We start from the raw sequence: 27,267 nt of genomic DNA, 5'->3' as shown, positions 1-27,267 counted from the left end.
ATGGGTCATTAGAGGATGACATAAGATAAAATTAAAGTACTCTGTAAAAATTAAACCACTACACAAATGTTAGTTGTTATAATGATTTGGTTATAAACAAAATAAAAAAGAAGAACAAAAAAGAAAAAGATTTTTGCCTTAAAACTTGAGGCATTTCAGGGAAAGCCACATATAAATGCTTAAGAGAAGACAGGGATCAGTATAAGTTCAGCATTTCTTATTCTGTAATACAGTAAAGCATAATTCATATGGTCATTGACTAAAAGGTTGGAAATGGATGACTACAATCATAGGGGGCTATCAGTATGTGTGTGATTTTAAGAAGTTGAACCTTAGTTTCAGGGTCATGGTATGAACCTGGCAATAAAATTAGAAGATCTGTTCCTAATCTTCATTTTATATTTTACTTTGAAAATATCAAAGCTGCTGCAAAATGGGACTAATGGTCTTCATCTGTTTCACAAGGTTCTAATAGGTATGAGCATGTACAATAATAGATGCTCAGAAGCTCTGTAAAATGTAAGAGGCCATACAAACAGGAGAGAAAACTATCCATAGTTGTTAGCATGGTTAAATCTCTTAAAAGAATATTTGCCAAGTTTTCATGTTTCTTGAAGCATTCTTTCTCTCTTTCTGGGAGAGTACTTGTGGAGCAATGACATAATGTCAAAAGGAAAATGGCTTTGCATGTGTGCAAGCATGTGTGTGTGTGTGTGTGTGGTGTGAAAAGAGAGGCAGAGACTCCCTGGAGATGGCCAGCAGGGGAAGACAATTAAGAAAATAGAAGAAGGGAAGTTGATGTGGATTTTTCAGGTTTAGTCCAGACTTTCAGTTCATTTCCCAGCACCCACATAAAGCCTTGGCCATAACTGCCTTTAAAACATTTTATTGGAAAGAATTGAGCATAGAAAAGAACAACTTTCCTGAAGAGGTAGGAGGCCTACCTCTTAATGTAGGTGGAAAAGTTAAAATGTTTTAACTGTAGCCATTTAGTGACATAAGGAAGCAAGAGGCCACTAGTGCGCTGGCCACTAATATGTCAAATTCAGGAACCTCAAAGTGTTTAGTCTCCAGTGGAGATGGCCTCCTACTTCCTGAGACCTTTCAATCACTTGGGTCTTAACTCTAATAAAAATGTCTGTACAACTTCCACGGCTGGAGAGCTAAGAACTGGATTTGCTCCACTCTGAGTACGAGCCCTGGGTGAAGGGAAGACCTTGGCTGCCATTTCGTAAACAGACTTGCTGAGGATCTCTGATGTTCTGTTTGTAGGCCCAGACTCCTTGGCTATGCTCAGGACACAGGAACTCTTTGTAAATCTACACTATGGGTAAACCTGCCTCTTTAAGGGCAGAAGGACACATACGTAGGAGGCTCTGCTGCTGCTCTTCACACTCATATCAACATAAAAATTTTCTTAAGCAAAGCATGAAAATCTTCTCATATATGTTCTTCATATTCTTTCTACAACATCTACTCATTTTGGTATTTCCATAGAAACTGTAGCTATGAAATGACCCACACTTAGAGGATTTTTCAATTGTATCATATTATGCTGCGGGAAAAGCAATGATAAGAATGCTACTAACCAAATTAAATCCTTATATTAGTAAATAATTCCATGATGTACAAACTATTATACTTGTTCATTCCTTCTCCTTGAAGACAAGGAAGACGTTAGTATCTCCCTTCGATAAATGTGGATACTGGTACTCAGAAATTAAATGACTTTCCCAAAGTCACTCTAGGAGAGCAAGGACTAGAACCAATGTATTCTATTGTTATCAATTTACTTCCCAATGAAGCTTAGAGTTCTTAATTTTAAGCTGTTCATTTATACAAATCCATAAAAATAATCAAGGCTAAGCTTTTAAGAGATCTATCACCAAAGTAGAGAAGCATCTCATTGGTTTTGTAAATAATTACACAAATTCAAATAACTATTACATAATGCACTTATTAAATTGATTCTAAATAAATATAAATAAACTTTTTCAATAGTGGATAGGTTATAGTTTAACATACGGTCTCATTACTGTGATGGTTCTGTAAACTGAAAAATCTTTCTAAAGAAATCTAGCAAATGTTCTCCAAATTGCCATAAACTGAGTGATATAAATAAATAAAAAAATGCTAAGGAAGCAATTCAAAATAAAATAATATAAAAATTTTAGTAATTTATAAGCATGCTCTTTATAGTACCAAAGATTAGAAAATACCCAATGCCTTTCTAGTGGCAAATGGTTTTAAAATTTATTGTGTAAACATAATGTAAAACTAAATAAATAAAAATAATGATTATTAACCATGGAAAGCTATATACATATTTATATGAAGTCGATCAATAGGAAATATAAAACAAAGTATGTATAAAATGATTAAAGAGAATTACAATGCTGTACAGAATCAAGTTTATTTAATTACAGCTATGTATGTGCAAGGATTAAGGATTTAAGAGAATATAGGAAAATGTGAATAATCATTGAAACAAAGATGAAGACATTATTGGTAAAGTTTTCCTCAAAATTATGTGAATGTTTAACTTAAATATGATTTAAAGTTGAGGAATTTACGCAAGAATAAACCAAATTTATATTAGAGTGGTCTCCTTCCTGGACTCAGAGCATCAAATATGGGTGGTCCGTATAGAGAAATAAGTAAATAAACCACTATCTTCAAGATTCTGACTGTATCAATTTAAAAACAAAACACTGACTGAGGCCTAGGGCCCGGTTTTCTCTGCTTTGCACAGGATGCCTTTCAGACATCAGCTTCCACCAATGGGATGAGAGGCAATTTGGATGACATTGTAGGTGCTTGTTTTAGGACTTTGGTTCCAGGAGGGATAAGCACAGCCTTCCCAGCCCCCAAAGAAAACTCTCCATGTTTCTAATGTGGCAGCTTATTGGATTTATGAAAGTTCATAAGAAATTAAAATGCTAACACATCCATGTTAGGGCTTGAGGGCTGGGCTGAACTCTGAAATCAATATTGAACAGGGGTCTTTGAGTAAAGTTTCACTGAACTCTGATAAGAATTAAATTGCATTTTAGAGTTGCCGTGAATAGATCTCATTAAAGAAAAAATCACATTTAAAGTTTCTTACGAGGAAGAGAAGTCAGAAGGATGTAAGAATTTCCCTTATTTGAATTCACCCAGGTCTTCTAAGGATGTGACTGGGTATCTCCCAGACAGTGTTCCTTGTTATGAGTATAGTGTAGTATCAGGTGACCAAAGCAAACAGCTGTAGATTGAAGAATCACCAAGCTCCCATGCCTGGAAAGGAGATAGAAACCGGAGCCCCCACACTGCAGAAACCCATCATTTAGCCAGATTGGACTTTCTTCAGTCTTATTACATACTCAGGAGAGCAAGCAGAGCATTTAAAACAGGAGAGTGCTGTGTCTGACAGGTTAAAACAATTTCTTAAAGCCCAATGAGTCTCACTGCACATGTAAGGTCCTCATATTCAGAAGTACTAAATAGGCCAGAAATCCTGTCACAATTAACCCCAGAAGAGCATTCATTTCATATCTACCTTTCCTTGAGCAAGCCAAGTGTGCTTTACAAGGATGACCTCATTTCATATTCACAAGCCTTTGGGGGAAATCCTGCAAGCATCCCACTACATAGATGTGGAAACTGAGGCTCACGGAGATCAAGTCTCTCTCAAGGAGACGAGACATTAAGTGACAGAACCAAATTCAGATGCGTGTTCTTCGTATCATGTTATATTGCTTCCCCATACTGGTCATATGATTCCTAGCTCATAAGGGACAGAAGAAAACCTGAAGGAAGCTCATTAAAGTAGCCAGGATCAACACGGCAGTCCAACAAGGGATGGAGCAAAGACGCAAAAGCTACCCAGTCACAGCAGTCTGTGGTCATTAGTATAAGGACACACAGCCATGCATAGCTGCTTCTCTAGGCTCTGCTGACGTCACTGTCACAGAACTCACTGCGACAAATATTTCAGAGCGGGGGTCCTATGTGAATGTCATTGCGAAGGAAAGTCTGCACGGTCTGCTGACAAAGGAGGGGGATTTGTAGTTTTCTCTTTTCAATAAAGACTTCAAAGGGCGATATTTGAAATATCCTGAAATACTACAGAGCTGAGCTTTGGTTCACTGACTTTCCCTGGTATGTACTTGCTCCTTCCAGATCAATAGGACCTTACTGTGTTTGTGTTCTGGACAAGTTAAAACTGTGTGGTAACTACAAAAAACACACAAACAAACAGGACTAGGAGTGCCAACAACTGCATATAGCCCTGGCTCAGACACTAATGACTGGAGAAGTCACTTTTATCCTCTCCTCACCTCTGTGTTCTCACTTCTAAAGAGAGGAGTTAAATAAATGATCTTAAGTTTTTCTCCAGCTCCAACATTGTGTGGCACTATAGTGTTGCTATATATATGCTTAAGTTGTGTTTGGGGAGAAAAAGGAAATAAAATTGAACCTAAGAAATGCAAAACAGTATTAAATCCTGTATGATCTTAATCTTGAAGAGCCTTCAGGTCTGTGCTACAGACTTCAGGGCTGCAACGAGTTAGAGCTGTCAGGTTATGTGAAAATGCCGATGAGGCCAGAAACTTCTGCAATAAACTTGAAACTTGGGGATCCACAAAGCTATGTAAAACTCCCAGTGTCTTGCACCGCAAGCTTCTTTTATGTTGACATGCCTGGGCACTGAGGGCCAACCCATGGATCTTTTGTGGGTTTGCAAGAAGCACTACTTTTTCCACTAACAAGTGTTAAACAGACACATTAAAATCATGCAGAATGATAACAAAGAAATTTGCTTTAGATGTAAAAAACATTTCTGTTCATCCATTAAATTGCTCTATCATTTGATAGCTTAACATACAGATTTAAGTAGCCTGGCAAAAAGCTATGATAATGTGACTATGAGTGTTTTTTAGTCACCCACCAATGTTATTAAAGTATAGTTGCTGTGTTCTTTAAAAAAACCAAAAACAATTGTTAGCTCAGTCACTTTGAAACCTCTCTGATGCTATGAGGGGTCACACGCTAGCCTGTACATACATGCTTAAAATCCAGGGGATGATGTTCTTCCCAGCAGACCACTAATTGAATGGTAGCCCCATCCCAACACACCTTTCTGACTTTATATGAACATGTGGGAAAAACTAAGATGCCAATTTACACACACGTATCTTGAAGTCTGGGGGTAAAGATCAATGGCTACATTCCATCTGGAGTGATTGGCACTTTGCCAAAGAATTTATCTCTGCAAAGCCCCTGAGGGCCAGATCTGAACTTACGATGTAGCAGGGCTCACAGTAGGCTTTCTTCTCCACAGCATAGAAGGGCTGCCCACGAAGCTTGTTGTTGCAGATGATGCACGTGAAACAGTCCACATGGAAGACCTGGTCCATGGCAGTGCATCCTGTCCCTTCCCCAACGACATTTTCCCCACAGCGAGCACAGCGGCCTGAAAGAAAGGAGGGATTGATTGTTAAGAACACACAGAGGAATGATTTCAGTCCTGCAATGGAAGCCAACATGGGAAGATGACAGATTCATAATGTCAGCAGCAGCAGCAACAGGACCCCCACTACCACCATCACTACCATGAACAAGATCAGCAGCATGGTCACCACTATCCCCTGTAAGGCCAGCACGATGGGGACTTCCCATGAGTCAGTTGAGGAGTTGACCATCACAGCCCAAGATCCCACAGAAAATGACAGAGCAGAACTCAAGTGTCCCGACGTCGAGGCCGGTGCTCTGACTCTACTCTCTCAGGGAAGTCTAAGGAAGAAGGCTCAGGATGGTAGGAGTAGGTGGCATTGCCTAGGAAAGCCTTTCTCTTTGGGAGTCTACCTGTCCAGTGAGACTGTGAGGGAACAGGGCCCAAACTCAAACTTCACTCCTTTCACAAAAGCCCTGGCTGTGAAACCTTTGCATCCAGCTCTCCACGACAGGCAGGTCAAAAGGCAGGCGCTTTTATTTCCAGACAGCTCTGACTGCTGGGAAGTTCGTTCTCATATTGAGCCGAATTGCTTGCTCACTCTGCTACCCAATAGTTCTAGTTCTGTCTCCTGGGGATTCATGAAACAACTCTCATCTCTTACACTCGACACCCTTTAACATATTACACTTCAGTCAGCCTTGCCTCCAAGCCTGTTCGCAGACTTAAATCCTGAAATAGTTCCACACACTGGAGGGTTTGAGTTTCTCATGGCCCTGGGTTTTGCAGACTTCCAGTATTCTTAAATTGATTTGTGGGGCATCTGGACTACATATGGACATCAAGTTCAGCTTTAAAAGGTTCACATAAAGTTTTAAATAACAATAAAACATAATTTAAGAGAAATATTTATGTCAGTGAGAGGCATTGTACTGGTTGCAATCTGTATCTATAGCAGGCTCCATCATAGGCATCTTGAATCAAAGATCAGATCCACATCCAGGTTCCCATGCTAGTCTTTATTTCTGCTAAGTAATCACAGGCCACTGGGAATGTCCGCTAGAGTCTGCAGGCTTTCACAGGTAAGCTATAGCAAACCTAGCGCTTCATATGTGTCAGGTGCTTTCTAGGTGCTTTTTATATGTTAACTCCTTTCATATTCACAACGATCTATGTGATAGGGATTATTCTTATTCCTATTTAAAATATATATATATTTTTTAAATTAAAATACGAGGGCTAAATGTTTCAACTTGGGAGAAAAGAGGCAAATACGTTTCTACTCCTATCTAGTTGCATTTGGCCCAGGAAAGGATTTCTTTATATTCTGTTGCAGGCTCTGAATGTCTTGAGTATAGTCCATCATTTCCCCCCTAAAAATTAAGAAATAGCTCAGCCAGGCGTGGCTCAGCGGTTAAGCTTAGACCTAGGATCCAGGAGATCACAGTTCAATTCCCGGTCAGGGCACATGCCCGTGTTGCTCGTGCAGGAGGCAGCCGATCAATGACTCTCTCATCATTGATGTTTCTGTCTCTCTCCCTCCCTCTCCCTTCCTCTCTCTGAAATCAATAAAGATATATTTTAAAAAATAAATAAAAATTAAAAAGTAAGAAATAACAAGTGTTGGAAAAAGTTAAACACTTGAAAACTAAGTCATCTCCACTATAATTGATATATTATGAAGTCTATATATTCTTGACATTTGATCCAAATGCTGTGGCTTGATTTGCAAACTTCTATCCAAGAGTTAACTTGTACCTATTTTTATTATAAGATGTATAAGCTTAGAAGGGCACGTTTAACATTTTGGCTGTTCATTGCCTTTAGTAACCAACATAGGTTATTTCATATGGTGCTGTTTTTGTGATTATTCAGAAAAAACACTTAAATGGTTTACTAGAAAGTTCACTGAGCTATGTTTGAAAATGCTGTTAAATTCCGAGAGCTTCATGGTACTAGCTGACAACATTTCATTACAGAAAACATATTGGGGATTATAGGCAAACAATGAAGTCTAATTTTTAAAGAGTCATCATCATACTTAGCACTTAAAGTTTTCTTTTTTAACTGCTTGTGCAGAATCATTGCATTCATTCCTGCATACACAGATTCATTTCCTATATATAGGGTGTCCCGCAAAAATGTATACACACTTTGAAGGCAGTGTTTATTAAAATACATTTCAGTTTCAAATGTAACAGAATCTACAGCTATCAGCTGTTAAAATGTGTATACATTTTTTTTTTTGGATACCCTGTATTTGGAAGCCAGTTCACTAAAATTTACATATGTAATATCAATCTGAAGTAGTATTTATGGCATTATCTTTATTACTATTTTTTTTCCACCTTCAGTGAGTCATATTCAAATCACTGATCTCTTTTGGTTGATCTGAAGAAATAATGCAATACAATAGTTAATAATGAAAAATGTAGGTTTATCAGCAGCAGAAAATAAACTCATACTAATGACATGAAAATACTCTGAGCTGAATGGCACTGTTAGTGAACATTGATTAAACACCATTCAACAGAGGTTATGTGGTACATGTGAAATTTTTAAGAATGTGATGATTATTAAGAATAAGATTCCTGAGAAAATTGTAATTTTAAAGTTTCAAATTTAACAAATTTTAAGTTTGTTAAATGCAGGTCAACAAAATTATTTTTAATTATTTCCCTTTCTAGATGCCAAACAAGATTCCGATAGTCCATCAGGGACTACCAGTAACCTGTGTACCACACTTTGGGGGGGGGAGGGCATGGTTTCGATCAGATGTTATCGACTGTTGGTCATGCTGGTCTACAAGGCACGTAGAGGTAGCAATTATGATCTAGACCACAGCCGCCCAAAGTGTAATACCTGGAGTCCCAGAGTCTGAGCCTACAAGGCTGATGGAGAGTTTGTGAACCTGGGGGAGATTTCAATCACCGATTAGATGGAAAGATCAGAGCAGAGCCCTGAAGGTCAGGCTGAGAAGATAAACGTTGGAATTCTCATTCTATTCAAGACAGACCCAGGTATCTACTCTTTGTCCAGTACTATATTTGGCTTCTGTGTGACGTACAGAAATGGATCAGACAGTATCAGTACCTTTTACATACATTCCACAATCACATGAGAAAGTGCAATTGAAATGAAGAAAAATCACATCTGAGAAGGCTCAGGAAAGTTTATGTGGAGAAAGGCATTTGAGCCCAACTTTAAAGGATGGAATTTTGACGGTTGGAATGGAAGAGAAAACAAAACAAACAAACAAAAAAACACCTAGTTTTTCCAAAGGTTTATTGAACCCAAAAACTGCAGTGATTTGGTGCTGGCACAACAAGGTTTTGTCTTCTCAGCTATGGAAGCCGATGACTGAATTCATAAGGAACAATCTTCCCCTTTCTATTTTGGAGAATATTCTTCCAGAGTAGGTCAGGCTAATATGCTAGACCCAGACATGACCAGCTCGGCTGCCTCCGGTATTTTTCCTATTCTTGGGAGAAATCAGGGACACTAGGCTCGAGGGCAGTCAGTCTGGCACCTTTAAAATCACAAGCACAGAAGAAGAGCGAAGAACAAAAATTAAAAATAGCCCTGCACATCAACAGGACAGTAAAGGTGCCCGAATGTTCCCTTTTTACATTAGCAAAGACTTACAAACTATGGCTTTTAGGGAGGTATTCAGAATGGAAAGCCAGTTACTCAAGCACAGTGCATCCTTGCCCCTGCAGGGGCTCACGCTACACATCACTGAAAGCACACCGCATTCTAAGGCCCTTCTTTTAGACAAGCATCTCAGCACTTTTAAATGAGGAAAACCAGGGAAATGGTACGGGACTTCAGAGCATCGAGGAAGCATAGTTGATTAGGGGCCAGTAGGAATTCCAGGGTCAAATTCAAATGCACAGTAATTAAAAAATCCAAAGACAGAGAGTCATTCAGCTTTGGGAGAACTTTGTCAGTGAATTAAGATACCTGAACAACAATAACAAAAAAGAGCGTTATGTTTATATATTATTGCTTGTTTAAATGTTGCTTTATGTCAACTGTAGAGAGAGTTGTGGATTCGTCTCACCCCTTCCTCCCCCTTTTCCCCTCAACTATAGCAACCTCTGCAACAGCTCTGAAATGCTTCCTTCCCACCACATGCCTACTACGCAAATTGGGCTTCATTATCTTCCATGGGCCACTGCAATGGCTTCTTGATTGTTCTGCTATCTCCAATTTACTTCCTCTTATAAATGGAAAGGCTTATGGAAGTCTTAGTATTTGAGCTAAGTCTGGAAGGTTATACACAGTTTTTGAATAAGTATTTTTTACTAGTGGCATGGGTAGGGGATGACATTACAGGCTAGTCAACATGTTGAGCAAGGAAGGTGGAGTAGTGGGATATACATTTTCCTATTGAATGGTTCCAGCTTCTCTTTTTGTAATGTGAATTTATTTCCTTTACAATATAAAAATAAAGTGTTATTTAGAAATGTTTTTCCTCTGATCAGTACACCAATAGGCCATAGACTATCTTTTGCAAACAACGCTTGCTTTGGAGGTGGGACAAAAAATGTCCATAGTCACATGGAAGGCTGGTGCTATGGTGACTAGGGGTGACATACTCCCAAACTCGCATATTAGTCAATATCAAAAGTAAAATAGTAAAGTTATGCAGACATCAAGCCACATCATATTTTTCTTCATGCCCTCCTTGCTACTTGACTTATAATAGAAATTTTAGGCACAAGCAAGTTAATATTCTGTCTTTAAATATTATAAAGAACTAAAACATTGCATGCTCATTAGACACCTTCTAAAATATATTCAGAACAAAGTCCTGTCCCAAAAGTTAAATCAATAAGGCTATATCAGGGTAGTGAAATGATGGTAAGGTATACCTAGAAACAAAATTTATTTTATATATATATATCCCACTGGAGTTATCACCCTAAAACACAGCCTCCATTAAGCTAGTTCAGAAATTATCTTCCACTGAAGATACAAAAGTATAATGGAACAAGTTTGCATAATTTATGTGACAGGTCCATATGACAGTCACTGGCAGTTCTAGGCTGAAGGCATTTTCTAATTGCCAAAGCTTTTATTTTATGGAACCCCGCAGCTTCAATGCATGTAATAAGCAGTTTTATTAAATTGCTCAAGTTCTAGGACAGTGTTTGTCAATCTTGCCTGTATGCTGGAATAACCTGAAAACTTTTTAAAGAAATACTGATCTCTGGCCCTTGATCCAGAGAGTCTGATTTCATTGGTCTGAGGTAGGATGGGATTTTTAAAAGCTCCCAGGTGATTCTAATGTCTAGCCAAGTTGAGCCACTTTCCAAGGGGTGCCTATTTCTGTACTGTTTGTCAGGAAAACAGCTGACAAGTAGCACCCAAACAGGTTTCATCTGCATGCAAAATAGTTCAGAGGCAGACTGGTAACAATGAGTTGGCTGGAAAAAAAACAAATTTTGTGGCATTGTAATATATGTTGCTTTTCACCAACAAGAGTCATCTTCCTTATGTCTTAGTTTGAAGAATGTTCAATGGCTTTCCACCCATTGATAACTACACGAACAGAATCTGCTGTTTTTTCATAAACTATTTTGCCAGCACTGAGCCAGAGAAAGCAGTTCACTTATATTAATTAGAAGCACTCCTATGAAACAGGCTTCTTTTGTGTCACAAATGAATTGATCACACGGCACTGCTGTAGAGCCTCAGACAATACAGAATCTACAAGAATGTCAACTGATAGCCATGTAAGTGAGGTGTGGTATCACAAATTGCATCATGCATCAAATTTAGTCATTACTATTTTCTTGGACTCTGTCTTTAAATAATGTAGCATTATTTAGTCTCTATGGTTAGTGCTATTGAGCTCTGTGAATACTTGAATCCTTATCAATTTTAAAAGCAGGACTATGGGAAATACTGAGTCCTGTCATTCTGCTTGTATGTAGATAACTGCATTATACTACTTCGCTATGTTATTGCTTAGGTGGTCCTTTCAGGAATGTCTGCAGATTCAATGGGCACGTGGATAGTAGGGAGAAGGAAGGGGCAGATAGCTGTTCCCCTCTCTTCCCTATACAGTACACACATGCACACACACACACACGCGCGCACACACACTTTCTCTCATGCACACACATGCAGAGAGACAAAGGGAAAGGAGCAAGTGGTAGACATGTGAAACATGGCAACTGAGGAATAATTTATTTTCTCGTTTTATTGACAAACGAGAGACAAAATAAGACATTTTAAGTATAAAATAAGAAATTAAGCTAGTAAAACACCAAAACAAAATAAAAGAAACCCTCAAATTGTCAGAGGGAACAGTTCAGGAATGGGTAGACAAAGGCGTAGGCACCAATCCTGATGTTATGGGGTGAAGGCTGAGTGACCTGTTGTTAAAAGGAAGTCATTTTGAAGTCTAACCATGGGGTGATTCATTTATAGATACATATTTGCTTAGGTAGGACTTTAGGTGAGGAGGTGAATTGGAGGGGGAGTCCCACATAGGGCTGCAAAAGCAAGCATGCTTCACTGATTTAAATATACTGCGTTGTGAAGAAGCCTTGCAAATACATAAAAGAAAACCACTGTGTTGTTTTCTGTCCCGGGCACTGTACACACATTCTTTTTTTTATTTTTGAGAGCATTACAGATGTCCCCCATTCCTCCCCTTACTTGTCCCCTCATCTCCCACCCCTCCTCACTTCCCTGCCTGTCCACTGTCTGTGTCCATGGGCTATTCATATATGCTTATAAAATTCTTTGGTTAATCTCTTCCAGCCCTCCTTCCCGCCTTCTCTCTGAGTCCTGTCTGTCTCTTCCAGGTTCCATGTCTGTGGTCCTATCTTAGCCCCATCAACCTTTATCTATTCTTATTTGATAGATAAGCCTGAGGTTAACTGATTTGGCCAAGGTCTTAAAGGTAGAATGAGGTGAGGATGAGATTGGAACCAGGTTAGATTTGTAAAGACCCCCTTCTTAATCAGCACGTTTTCCTCTGAATATATTTTATTATTCAATCATGATTCTGATGCTTTTAGCAATGTTTAGGAGTGGGGCCCATTCACACTCCCAGGGATAGAAGAGCCAGTACAGCTCACTTCTCCACTCCCCGCCCTCCCATGTCTCAGGAGCACTCAACAAACATCAGGATCTGCTTAGGAAGGGAAATCATTAGAGGTAAGGGTCCTTCAGAGAAGATCTTGAGGTGTTGAACCTCACACTCTGGATTCCCACCAGGAAAGCTTTTAAAAATTACTGATGCCCATAATCCACTTGCAGAGATTCCAATTTACATGGTGTAAGGTGGGGCTCTGAAACAGCAATGTTAGTGTGCAGTGAGCTGAGAACCGTTGCCTTAAAGGGAGCTGTGTGTTTATGTATTTCACAGAGCGTCATTTGCCCTTGAATATTCTTAGAAAGCAATGATGGGTAGGACCAAAAGCCCTGGCCCTATGAGCTACATTCTAGGAAACTGTACTTTGTTGGGACCATGTACTCATGTCTTGACCCTCATTAACAAACACATACACAGTAGCCAGGACAATCATTTTCTGACAACTTCTATCCTTAGGAAAAGCAGCACAAACAAACCCAAAGACCAGACAGCAAAAGCAAGAACAAAATGAAAAAGAACACTGCTTTGCAGTTTGGGATAATGATACCCTACAAACAAAGTTCTATATAACATGGTGTAATGGTGATCAGACAGAACTGTGGGCGTGAACTCACTAGTCATGGGAATCTGAACAAGTCTCCTAAATTTCTCAACCTGAGGCCCCTTGTTTTCAAAACAAGCAACTTAGTAGACTCCCTTGAGGGGCAGGTGGTCTCAGTGGGTCATTTATCCAGACATTCTGTCAACCCTTCAACAAACACAGATTCTCTATTCTGTGCCAAGTACTATGCACAGTGGTCATCTTTTCTCAGCTTCTGTAAAAAGGAGCGATGACAATGAGCACCTTGACTCCCTGGCCATGAAGTTCAATGAAGGTAATAGCTACAAAGTGCCTACTACAGGCCCTTCTTCTTTGTCCCTCCAACTACAGGAGGTATAGGACAACTTCAAAATGAAGAGCTGCTTATGACTAGGACCAGAGATGTACTCTCTGGACCCTCCTCTAAAGATGATGGTCAATGTGGGATAACAGAGATAGCTGCTTCTGCAAGACAGCTTTGTAAGATTTATATTTATCAATATGCTACTCATAGAATTCAGTGCTGGAAATTCAATCCCAACCCTGAAAAAATCTGTGGCCCCAGAGAGATGATAGTTATTAACGTACTCTTCACATATTATTTTCCAAGCATTGTTTTAAGTATTTGAATGCATTATCATGTAATCTTTCTAGCAAACCCAGGAAGCAGGCCCTATTATTGTCTCTACTATAGTTGAAGCAATGTCAGTCTAGAGAGATTAAGTAGCTTGCCCAAGGCCACAGAGTTAACTACTGAAGCTGGAATTGGGGCCCAGACAGTCTGGCTCTAGAGTCCTGCCCTCTAACCTGGCTTATTACTTTACAACTCCAAAATTCCTGAAAACTCCTGTCTGGCAGGAAGCTTGTGCAAACCTTATCACGTCTCTTACAGGAAAAGCAATGTGTGTTTTGGCTAAAGCAAGATTTCTCTTCAAATTAATTTTTACACTTGGACAATTTTATATTCCCATACTTAATTTTTAATCTCTTCTTTTATATTTAAAATTAATTTCATGATTGATCTGCTGACAGAAGAAAAAAATCAATATCTACTAGTAGAGTTACAACTGCTACTGCAATGATTATTTTTGACTTATGATTCAAATCTGGTGTGTGATATCTCACATGGGGATTTGTGTTTCCCTCAAGCTCCACTCAAAGCTGACAAATCTCCACATTTTCCCAGGTACTTTTAGGTTTGTTTGTTGTTGTTTTTATGGGAAATCTTCAAATGTGTTCTGGTTATTTAAGAGCAAATCTAACACTGAGGTAACTCAAGAGGGTGTTTTAAAGCCACCGTATTTCAATGTCCCACAATAGCCATGAGCTGTTCCTTGTGATGATAACAAGCACTCCTCCTAGCTACACAGTGCTTTATAACAGTCAATGCACTTTCTCACCTGACACTACCAGAAAGAGCAAAAGAAAGGTCATAATTAATACTACTACTTTTAAATTTCTGATACATGAAGATGGAGAGCAATCCTGCAAGTTCACAGAAAACATAATTCCCATGTTGTCATTTGAATCTTATAAGAACTAAAAGCTAGATAAGACAATTATCCTATTTTAACAAATGAGTTAACCTGGGGATAACCTTGTGCATGACTTGAGAGGTAGGTAACAGAGTTGGAATTCAAGGTCAGTACACCTGGCCCCAAGCCTAGTGGTCTTTGAGTTAGACCACATTACCTATGTGCCTGGTGCTGGACCCAGAGACAGGTGATGTTCTCACCTGACACTACATCCCACAGAAGCCAATTAGTCTTACCTGGGTTTTCTATTTCATGCTGAAATGCCATTATATATTGTTAAGGAGATTTAAAAAGTTCTAGAATGTAAGAGCATGTGGAAACTTAGACAGCAACTAGTCCAACCTCATTTACAGATACAAAAGCAAAGGCTCATAGAGAGGCAGTGCCTTGATTAAGATCCCACAGCAAGCCAAGAGCAGGGGTAAGGCCTGTATTCAAGACTTCAGGCTCTCAGTATGGTGCTCTGTCATCTGCACAAAACCATCTCCCACATGTGCCACCTCAAATATTAGTTTCTTCCCACTAGTAGGCGCTGTTGCCTGAGCATGAGGAATTGCTCCCTCCACATAAGGTACAATTGCATTGTAAATGGGAGTATTGTGTGGAACACTGTAGTCTACAAGAATGATTCCTACACCATTCCAGAACAAGGTCAACTCCATTACCATCGGAACCAGCACAACCATTCGATTTCTATCTAAAACCCCCGGCATGTGCTGCATTTGTACATCTGTGTGTTCTGAAATTCAAAGCAATAGCATCAGAATATGGGGTAGTGGGTTTTGCAAAGGTACCTGAGGGCCAGAGAAGGTCAGGCTCTGGTCCCTGTTCAACCAAAGCTGGTCTGTATTGATTTGTTTTGTATATTGGAGTTATGTTTACATTCACTTGATAGAAGGTTTCTGATTTTATTTTGTTATTTATTTTTAAAGAATAAAAACCACTTGAGTGGAATAATTAGTAGATTTGTAGTTAGGAGAACTGGGTCCCAGTCCTAGCTTTGCTATACATATATATGATCCGTGACTTTGGGCAAGCTACTTCATCCATCTAAGCCAGTTCTAGGTACCTCAATAGTAATCTCAGCCCTAGGGAACTCAAAGTGCTACTGGGAGGAATATATATATATTATAAAATTATATACGTATATGTAATTACAAATGAAAATAAAGTGTAAGGAATTACTTCAAGATATATCACTGTAAATAAATGTTATTATGTGTACTGATATAAATCACATGCACAATAGAGCAGAAGGTACTTATGTATCTGGGGTTCCCATCCTGAGATCACATTCTAAGGAATGCCTATGAAAAATCCACACTGACTGTGAATAGAGAGATTTTTGAGGACCTAAGCTTCTTGGAAGTACTGGAAGTGCCATTTATTCTGTCAGAGAAGTAGGCAGTTGGGTATCATCAATATTTGACATGCAATGCTACATCAGACCTCAGCAGGAGACCCAGGAATGGAGCCTTAGAGCTCAGGCCATCCACAAGCTGTGCCTGTATCTTCCTTGCTGAAATGCAGTCTGCATTCATCCCATTTCCGGCACTTGCATAGCAACACTAGCTCTCTGAATGCTAGAGTGACGTCTTGGGAACAGTTATTAATACACGCATGTATGCACACAGTATATGAAAATAGGCAAGATTGAAAGCGATTAGTGTATTACTTTTAGGCAATACTTCCCACCGGGAGTATGCTCCTAGAAAAAAAAAAAATTCTCTCTCTCTCAAGAAGCTTGCATCATCTGCTATCACTTACCAGAGTGTTTGGGAAAAAAATGGTGTCAATTTTAGGGAAACACACTTCTCGATTTTCTTTGTTAACATCTGAATAAAACATGAGAAGCTTCCTACTTTTCCCTTCTCTCCTTTCATTCAGAGAATAAGTCCCTTCACAATCTTGCTCTGTGTGGAGAGGAAATAAATAGTCACCCCGGTTTGCCACCTTCAAATTAGCAGAACTCACTGGATTTGAAAGTAGAAAAATTTAAATTTCACTCTAATAAGCTCCACTAGAGATCATTATTTCTGAGGTGCAGCACAATGTCTTATAATAAGAACACAGCAAGGAATCCTATTTCCACCTTGTAGGAGCTTACAGCCCTGTGGGATCATGAGAGAGCAGCAGAGGGCAGGCACCAGAACATTCTATAGGCAGGACATGGTTGGGATTGAAGGAACACTTTCTGGACCATATAAGAGTTTGGAAAAAAGAGACATTTCCTTAGGAAGCCATGTACCCAGGCTGGACATATATTTTCTATCTCCTATTAAAATGAATACACTGTCCTGGCTGGGCGTGGCTCAGTGGCTGAGCATCGACCTATGATCCAGGAGACTGTGGTTCGATTCCCAGTCAGGGCACATGCCAGGGTTGAGGGCTCGATTCCCAGTGCGGGGTGTTCAGGAGGCAGCCGATCAATGATGTTTCTCTCTCTTTTTCTCCCTCTCCCTTCCTCTCTCGGAAATCATTAAAGATATATTTTAAAAACAAAAAACAAACCCCCCCCCAAAATGAATACACTGAATGAAGTGTTTTTCTAAGCACCTTCAATTTTTCATTCTAAGATAAATTTTACAAGATGAACAGACAACTTGAAGTTAGATGAAGCCTGCTTAACGGTAAGGAAAATCTGTTCAAGGGTGATCTCTGGACAGCCCTTCAAGACCCCAATTTTTTGAAAGACTATAAAAGTTAAGACATATAAGCCCCAAGAAAACCAGGCAATAAGCATGTTCTATTTACGTCAGCAGAGTATTTCTGGGGGATTCCTCTTGCACTAATGTAGTTTCCATTTTTAGATTATCATATTTGGTTAACACATTTAATTTTTACAGTATGACTAATACCCAAGCGCCTAATAACAAGTTAGATAAGTTAAGGGCTCTCCTTTCCTTAGGCTTACAAGGAGCTCCCAGAAACCACGTAAATCCACAGAAACTGCACAAAAACAGATAAGCTCAGTAATGGGTTCTTGCATCAGCCCCTGCTACGTGCTTATTTGTAGTTCTGTCTTGGGCAAGAGATAGCACACAGGGGAGAATGCAAAGTTGAAGGTCTTTAGCAAAAATCTGGACTGTAAACACAGCTTGGCATTATCAGCATTCTGTTAAGTTCAAAGACGAGATAGTTACAACAAATACAGCTTGCTTTATTTCTGAAACAAAACTGCGCACATATTTGTGGCCATACTACTAATTAACTTGTAGATTGTTCCTTTCATCTATTCAATGTTTTTCTCCTTCTTGTTCCAACATGTTGGGGTTATTTTTTCCCATTTGGAACATAATCAAACTGTTCTCTTCTAGGCACTAGAGAGTAGGGTTGTACAAATGATGAAGAGACTGGAGAGACTGACTTGTACGAAAAGATTAAAGGAGCTATATGTGTACATAAAATGAGGCTGAAGGATGACTAAGGAGTGCCGTGATGACGGTCTAAAAATATTTGAAACGTGTAAATACCAAGGAATAATTTAGCTTGGTGCAGGTGGTACAATTGGGAGCTATGGTGTATATTCAAAAAAAGGGAAGATCACTATTAAAGAAAAATCTTTAAACGTGTAAGATGTTACTCATGCACTATAACAAAACTGGAACAGAAGGGTGGCTGAAAAGGCGATGGAGTAAGAGTTCGAAGACATGAACTTAGGGGTTGGCTGTACCACAGACAGCTGCGTGGCCGCAGAAAGATCATTCAACCAACATGGGTCTCAGATCACTCTTTTGTAAATTAGAGTGTGAACCAGAATTAGAGATTTTTAAAGTGCGTTCCAAACAACTTTAAGAGTTCTGAGGATTCAGCTATTTTGGATCCTTAAAATAAGAAGAAGAGTGGAAGGGAGCAGTGACTGATGAGAGCCCCTTTATCAGTTTCATGTCTATACCATTAATTTCCTCAGAATAACTTTTCAGGAAATTATTGACTTAAAAAAAGTTTGCAAAAGAAAGTTACCAAGTTCAAAAGCTTAAAAAAGGTATTAGAGTTTGATTTTAGACCCATTCCTGTTCAAAAGACTCATGACAAGGCAGAAGACTTATTAAAGTTATGCTTTTCCAAAATATTTATTGAGTACCTACTATGGGCCAATATCGGAATAAGATAGGTATGCCCTTTGGAACTCAACTACAACTTTTAAAATACAACTTTTAATATAAAATTGCCCCCCAAAAAATCATAAGTGAATAGAGGAATCACTCATGTAATTCCCTGTAAGATTGAAAGTAATTAATTCCACTTAATGTTTATTTACTGAGAGTACCAAACTACCAATCCTTAAAGCTCATGATAAATAATGTAGAAGATAAATATTTAAATTAAACAGATACTGAGTGCTTACTGTATGTCAGACAATGTGTGTCAAACTAGGAATCCTCAGTTTAAGTCTCAGTGGCCCCTCAGACATGTGTCTTTGTGCACAACCCACCAATACTACTATGAGCACAGCCTGATTCTTGCTCCAATCTGCTACCAAAGTAAGTTGCATTGAATTCCAAACCTACTCATACCATTTGAACTTGTTATTATAATTATGCTATTTACCTAACTATTATGTCAATGAATAAAGAGTAAAAGTGTTTTGATTTTTAAAAATAACATCTAAATAAAATGCTTTGGAAATGATCCATAAATACACCTCATGTGGGGAAAAAAAAAAAGATAAATTGTTCAATTAAGTACAGAGAAGCAATTTTAAAATATTAGGAAAATATTTTTTAAAATCGCAAAGCTTTCAGCATTCACATTATTTTACAGGTGTTTTTAAGTTCTTACTTTCCTTTAAAGAAACCCAACTGGATATTGTAGAGGTTCTATTATAACATTACGCATTGTAACCCAAGTCAGACACAAGGCCAATTACCTTCAGGCAAATGTGCCTTGGGCAATTTTTTAAAAATATGATAAAATACAAATTTTGGTGTTTCTTTATAAAACTAAACTTTATTAAGGTATAATTTATGTGTAATAAATTAACCCATTTTAAGTGAATTTTGATAAATTTTACCAAATTCATATGCCCTTGTAACTACCACCATGATCAAGTTCTACAAAGTCCCTTTACTACTCCCCCCAAAAAATTCCCTTGTGCCCCATTAGAGCCTCAGAAAGCCACTGTTTTCTGTCACTATAGGTTAAATTCACCTTTTCTAAGATTTTATAAAATGTCATTATACAGCACGTAGCCTTTTTTGCGGTGGGAGACGGGTCTGGCTCCTCTGACTCAGCACAGTGCTCCTGAGGTTTTCCAAAGTTGCTGTCCTTATCAGTAGTTCATTTCCTTATTACTGATGGGTAGCATTCCACTGTAAAAAATAATCTGTCCTTTCACCTGTTGCGGACATTTGAGCTGTTTCCAGTTTCTGGTTATCGCAAATAAAGCTGCTATGAACTTTTGGATAAAGGTCTTAGTGTGGAAAATGTTTTCATGTCCCTTGGATCAATAGACGACAGGAGAAATGCTGAGTCATATAACGAATATATGTTTAGCTTTTTAAGACACTATCAAACTGTTTTCCAAAGTGGTTGTACATCCACTTTGTACATCCATTTTACATCCTTACCAGCAGTGCATGAGAATTCCACTTGAACCTTCCTCCAGTTAACAGTTGGTAATGTCATTCTTTTAAATCTTAGCCATTCCAATCAATGTGTAGAGGTACCTCAGGGAGTTTTAATTTGTATTTCTCTAACGACTAAAGATTTGGAATATTTTTTCATCTGCTTATTAGTTACTTATGCATTTTATTTAGCAAGGTGCCCATTAAAATATTTTGCCTATTTTTAAATTGAATTGTTTGCCTTTTTTTTGTGCTCTAAAAGTTCTCTTTAGATTCTGGGGACAAGTCCTTTGCACTTATTTTCTTCTAGTATATGTCATTTAATTTTTTAAATGGTGTCTTTTAAAAATCAGAAGTTTTGCCCAGTCGGCGTGGTTTAGCGGCGGAGCATTGACCTATGTGTGATCCAGGAGATCTCGGTTCAATTCCCAGTCGGGGCACATGCCAGGGTTGCGGGCTCGATCCCCAGGAGGAAGCAGGTGATCAAAGACTCTCATCATTGATGTTTCTATCTCTCTCTCCCTCTCCCTTCCTCTCTCTGAAATCAATAAAATATATTTTAAAAAAATCATAAATTTTAAAATCTTTATGTGACTCAATTTGTCATTTTTTTCTTTCTTGGCTTCTTTTTTGTTTTTTGTTTTTTTTTAAATAACCATCTCTAGGAAATATTTGCTTGCCCCAGTGTCATAGGATTTTTCAGTAAAAATTTTATAGTTTAGCTTTTAAATTTAGATCTGTGATTCTAAACATGTGCAAGACGTTTATAGTGAAAAGCACAAAACGTTACTGAGAGAAACTGAGTCAGACCTAAGTAAAGGGGGAGCTATGCCATGTCTGTGTACTGGGAGAGTGCTGTTAAGTTGTTCTTTCTCCCCCATTTGGTTAATTAAATGTTTTATTGGGATACATTTATATGGACATACAAAAAATTCCAAACAATTTTGAAAAGAAGAACAAAGTTGAAGGACTTACACTACCTGATATCAAGATTTGCTCTAAAGCTACTGTAATTAAGACAGTGAGGTAGTGGCACAAGGATAGACATAAAGATAAAAATGTTAAAATTAAATCATGTGATCTCTCCCTCTCAATTAGGATTCCCCAATTCAAAGTCCACTCTGATTGGTTCACTGTGCCCAGATGCATTAAAGAAGGTCCTATTGTATTTTTTTCCATAAAATTTTGACATAAAATTTCAAAGTTTTAGTTTAAATAACATGTTCAGGAAAACACTATGCGTCCTTTACTTATTTCCTCTATTACAATATTAAAAACCAGTATTTTTTTTATGGTGCATACCAGTGAAACATACTAATGCTTTTATTTATTTTCTCCTCCAGAAGGGCATTTGTACATATTTTATCAATTAAATTGATATTTGCCTCAAATTTGTTTATTTCTAAAAAGAGTAATTGTGCATGACCTTAGAAACTAAGAAGAGGCAAAGGATAAGCAGAGAAATTTTACATTTTATCAAGAGATCTGAATTAGTACCTGGTTTTTGATGTTAAACAAACATGAAAACCCACATACACTTTTTCCCCCCTGTGGGGGAAAGATAAATCATTTTGCAATTCACAAGAATCAAATTTAAAAGTGTTTCATTATGATGAAGTCATCTCTCATGGATCACTACAGAAAGATAAAAATTTTACAACCTGCTGAGTACATCAAATAAGTGTAACTTGTACAGTCACAGTCTAAAAAGAAAAGACTTCTAAATGATTCTTTCCCTATGAATTCAGGCTTCTTTTTCATTTCTTACCATTTATCATCCCTGGAATATTTAAAGTTAGTTATGAGGTCCTAAAGTACAAAGCACTCCTTATTAAGGAAAATTCTTCACTAATAAGTGAAAGTATTTTTTCTAACTGTAGAATAAAATATTCATAATGGCTTAATGTGAAAGGATAGAGACACAATGAAATGTAATTTATCTTTATTAAAACTGATGTCAGACATTGGGCTTAGATAGGTATCCTCTAACAGAAAATATGAATGTAAGAAGGCAGAAAACATATTACATTTTTCTTGCAGACCTAAAATGCAAGAGTATAGTCTGAAGTCCACAGGTGGATCCATTTACTCATTGTTATTATCAGGAGCAAATTAAAGTGCAGAGCCCAATAGGCAACATAGTCCATGTTGCAAAAGCAACATTTAGTGAACTATAGCAACAGAGCAATGGGCTTGAGGATGCCTCTGTTAATGTCCACATTAGCTCTCATATGGACAACCTGGAGGAAACTGCCTTACAGAGTCTGTAGTACATACTGGGACACGTTTTGGCCTTGGGTGGACATGTACAACACTGCTGATTTCTGTGTACATTCTGCCTGAGAAGTGAAAGGCACATTTTTTTTTTTTTTAACTCTTTCGTATCAACAAACTTAAGCCAATGATGGACACCGAATGGTGGTCATTAATCATTTATCTTCATGCAATGTGAGATACAGACCAAAGAAGAAACTTTCAGATATTATCACAAAATGGCACTGTTGTATTATTATCAAGCAAGCATAGGCATTACTCCAAATTCTGAGCTTTAGCAAGAGATAAAAATAGGATGTCTTCAACTCAAAAGGGCTATTGCAAAGTCTGGTCGTTAGCAGATTCACAGATAACAGTTACATCCATTCAGAACTAGTTTATCAAGGATATTTTGTGGCCCCAAGGTACCTACATCTCATTTTTAGTTTGGAGGTAGTCCATTCTCCTGGATGGGAAATAATTTTCAAGAACTTCTAGATTTATCTTAACCGCCCCTCCCAAGTTTCTCCAGAATTTCACCTCCTAAGGAATTACACATCGACATACCATTTAAAGTTTAAAGCCCTCCATTATAGGACTATGAAATATGATCCCTATACATCTCCTAAGAATGAGTACAGATCCTACAGTCTTAAGAGGAATTACCTGAGTTTCTTTTATGATTTGTTCCTCAAGTGCTTCATGATTTCCAACCTCTTTGTCTTCGCTTAAGTTATTCCTACCTTCTTGATGCCCTGCCTCCCACTTTCACCAATCACAGGCATACATTATTATCCAATGCCTATCTCAAATGCTGCCCTTTCCAAGAAGCCAAATAAGAAATCAGTCCTTTCCTTCTTTTTCCTCCCTCCCTCCCTCCCTCCTCCCTCCCTCCCTCCCTCCCTCCCTCCCTCCCTCCCTCCCTCCCTCCCTCCCTCCCTCCCTCCCTCCCTCCCTTCTCTCTTACTAATGAATACTGCTATGTTTCATTTTCTGTGAATTCTTGGCCCATTTTTCTATTGGGTTGTTCATGAAGCCTTTTTTTATACCTCCAAAGTATACAAAATTTCTCCCTTCTTCAAATTATTATAGAGATTTTTAACTCTTTTCAGGCAAACAAATTAATTCATTTTGTGTTACAGGCACTTATATACTTGGCTCATCTTCCCTGCAAGACCTTGAGGAACTTTTATTGCAGAAACCTCACTCACACACTTGTTTATGTGCTCCATGTGGATCCCAACCAATGCCTGATATCAGAGGGACTTCACATGTATATGCAGTAGCAAGCCATCATTTTTTGAAATAATTTTTAAAACTTACTCAGGACAGCAAGTCTTCACAAGAAAGGAATTTATATTTATGCCAGCCAATACTCTCATAGCAAGAGTTGAAAGGTACATCACTAACTGGCCTACAGGAATTATGTCTTGCTGATGTAAGATGAAGGAATAAACTGAATGTGAATGCAACTTTCACAACGGAAGCCAAACATATGAAGAATCAGAGATCCAGCTAAGTGTTCAAAGTTGGATTAAGGGACACCAGAAAGCTTGGGGTAGCAACTAAGAAACTGCCTCTGTGATTAAAGCAGTCCACATTCTATCAAGTGACTATATTTGGAAATGGGGACCTGGTACACCTATACACGTATTAACCCAGTAAAGTAAAGAGCTTTAAACTCACTACTAGGGTAGAACAAAATTCCCCAGAGAGTCCAAGCCATACTACTATATTTAAAAGAACAATTAGAAGCATGGTTTCGGAAGTCATTCTCTGACTTGTCCTTGGGCGAGTGACCTAACCCATCTGGGCACAAGTTTCCCCACTCTACCACATGGATATAATTATACCTACTTAATCAGAGTTGCTGTGGGAATTATATACATCAATGAATAAAATGATGTTGAATAGCACCTAGGACACCCATAAATGCCACTTTTACAGTTATCGTTCTTCTTTACCCCACACAACCAATATAGGAAAGCTAATATTATTATTTTGCTTGTTTTATTTCTTGATCACAACCCCCCTTCCAGCCAGAGGTAAACATTACCCTAAGTTATTGTTTAGCTTTTCATTTTTTGAAGCTTATATAATTAATGTCATACTATTTTTTACTTAACATTATGTTTGTGGAGTTTCTTCATGATTTTTTTTAATACCAATGGTATATATCACAAAAATCGTGGTTATTGTTCTTGCCAAAGATCTGCAGATTCACTACAGATCATCTGGAAATAACACTGCTGAGAACTTGTTTCCTATAAAATTTTATTTGCTTGTAACAACAGATCGAGATAGTTGACTAAGAACACAGCTGCCTTCCAAGACACTTCTGAAATAAAACCATACAGGTACCAAAAGCAATAACAGCAAAAAGTAAGGGAGGGGAAAACAAAGAGATTGTATGAGGGGGACGGAGGTTACAACAGACAAAATATTTCAATTTACATCTGGAATGAAAAAAAAGCAAATGAGAACAGGTTGAATTAGTGGAACAGGCCACATCTAAGAATAAGGTAGGCTGGAGCTGAGAAAGAGGTAAAAAGAAGGCTGACCTGTAGACCATTCAAATAGCACAGATTCTTCTCAAGGGATTCCTAGGCATGCTGACTACAGTTTCAGTCTGGATCACAGGATTGGAAAAGATGGACACAGCCGTCCTCTGTCCCATACCTAGAGGGCACTGACACATTTCCTAAGGCTACTAAACGTTTCAAAAGTCCACAATCCCCATCAATAAACCATAGCGAAAATCACTCTGGTGCCAAGTGGTGTCTGGGTCTAGAACTGCCTAAGACCAAAAACAATGCTGAATATTTGCTTCCCCCATCTCGCAGCTGAGGCCAAGTGGGAAGAAGACAGATGGCAGCAGCAATTTCTCACTTCTCTTTCAGGAAAGCCAAAGCAGGTGATCAGTGGGGAGGGTTCTGAAACTCATCTGCAGGAAATTTAATCCAGGCTGCTTACCTGTCTACCAGGGATGGCAGACCCATGAGTTGCTAAGAAGAGCTCCTTTGTAAAACATTGGCTCATACAATTTTTGAGCCAGAAGAGACAATTTCAACAAGTCTCTCTGGATTCTAGAATCCAGGTCCTTGACCCTCAATCCAAGGATCTCTTCAGTCACTTCCCTTGTTCTTTTGAACATTCTTATTTTGCTAGTTAGTGCTATTTCTTTTCTTTTTTTTTCCAAGTATTTCATGATTACTAAAACAGCACATGTTCATTGTAGATAATTGGAAAATTATGGAGAAAATAATAATCATATAATAATCTTTGAGGAAGTTTATATTTTAATCTCTTTTCTTAAATACTTTCCATACATATTTTTTACATAAGTTTGATCATACTGAATGCACAAGTTTAACCTATTTCCCCCCCAAAAGAGCATCTTCATAAATGTATTAAATTCTTCATATTTTATAGTATTTTAATAATATCTCATCATTTGAGATCTACAGTATTTTATAAAACAAGTACTTATTTTTGGTCACTTAGACTACATATTTGTCACTATAAACTGTTCCTCAGTGAACATTTTTGCAAATAGATGTTGTTCAACTTTCTATTCTGTTAGGATATTTCTTTTTTATACATATGTCTGTTTTTCTGTCTGTCAATCTAGATTGAGAAACATGAAACATTTAAAGTTCTTGCACAATATTGCCAAATAATTTCCAGAAGGGTGGGGCCAATTATACTCCCACCAGCTGCAAATTAGAGTAGTTTCCTTTCCTAAATCTTTGCTAATTTCATAGAGGAAAAATTAGATGTCATTTGTTTTAATTTTCATTTCCTACTAGTAAGAATAAAATTTAAGTTAACTATCCATTTGTATTTACTTGTTTACAAATTGTTCACATTGTTTGTCTTTCCCTATTGGGAGTTCAGCAGTTGAATAACATTTTTCCGTATCGTGTTTATTGCAACTATTTATCATATTTATTAAAAATATAAACTTCATTTATTTCTTAATTTATCTTTAACATTTACATATTTACATATAAAAATTTTGTTGTCAAATCTATTGATAATTTCTTTTGTGATTGTTCCTTATTGCTTTCTAAGCAAAAAGAAAATCCTTTCTCAATACTAGATCAGATCAATATTTATGTTTTACCTCAAGTTTTTTTTTTTTTTTAAGTAGTTTGTTTTTAAAGATTAAACTCTTTAATATCTGGTTTGAGTAGATAGTGTGACATAAGGAACTAATTTTTTTCTTTTCTGAAAGCACTATTCTTTTGATAAGACATGAAGCATTATTTTTAAAGTAGTATAAATTTTCAGGAGAGGTCTCTGGCTGGTTTTGTCTACTCCTCCTAATTAGACAGGTAATTCTTATTCTGCTCATCCAAACCGCCTGTCCTATGCAGGGCTACCCTAAATCATAATCCCCCAACTCTGCTAGGGTAGTTAAATGAGTCAGTTGCCTATCTCATGTTTACCTTTGCTCTCTGGCCATTTTCACACCTGTGTGGACACAAAATGATTTTCCAATTGTTGGTTTGTAACTCCATTTGTATAGATAGCATTCTGAAAATATTTTGGGGCATTTCTCTTTCTCCATGATTTAAAGATAGATTAGTACATTATATACAATTGAAATTGGATCACAATAAAAGTGATTTAACTTGGTTAATTCATTTAAGCATTTTGTCTTGTACCTATAATACATTTATTGTTGATATGCTTTGGACAGCTCTACTGAAGGATTAATGAGGCCATTTAAATGCCTGAAACAAATATGGAATAACCTCTGAAGAACTAACCGAAAAGTC

General features: G+C 37.8%; 1 protein-coding gene across 4 annotated transcripts in view; it reads right to left on the bottom strand.

Annotated features, from left to right (window-relative positions):
• Nucleotides 1-27,267, bottom strand: part of LPP (LIM domain containing preferred translocation partner in lipoma) — a 617,231-nt gene that overhangs the window by 104,223 nt on the left and 485,741 nt on the right. For all 4 annotated transcript variants that reach the window (XM_081138106.1, XM_081138104.1, XM_081138105.1 and 1 more), the window contains one exon: nucleotides 5,286-5,455. In XM_081138106.1, the coding sequence (XP_080994232.1) occupies nucleotides 5,286-5,455 (170 nt within the window). The remainder of the gene's footprint in view (nucleotides 1-5,285; nucleotides 5,456-27,267) is intronic.

This window comes from Miniopterus schreibersii, assembly GCF_964146895.1.
Source record: "Miniopterus schreibersii genome assembly, chromosome: 5".
NCBI classification, from domain to species: Eukaryota; Metazoa; Chordata; class Mammalia; order Chiroptera; family Miniopteridae; genus Miniopterus; species Miniopterus schreibersii.
The sequence above is the reverse complement of the archived record's forward strand: the minus strand, read 5'-3'. Positions and strand labels throughout refer to the sequence as shown.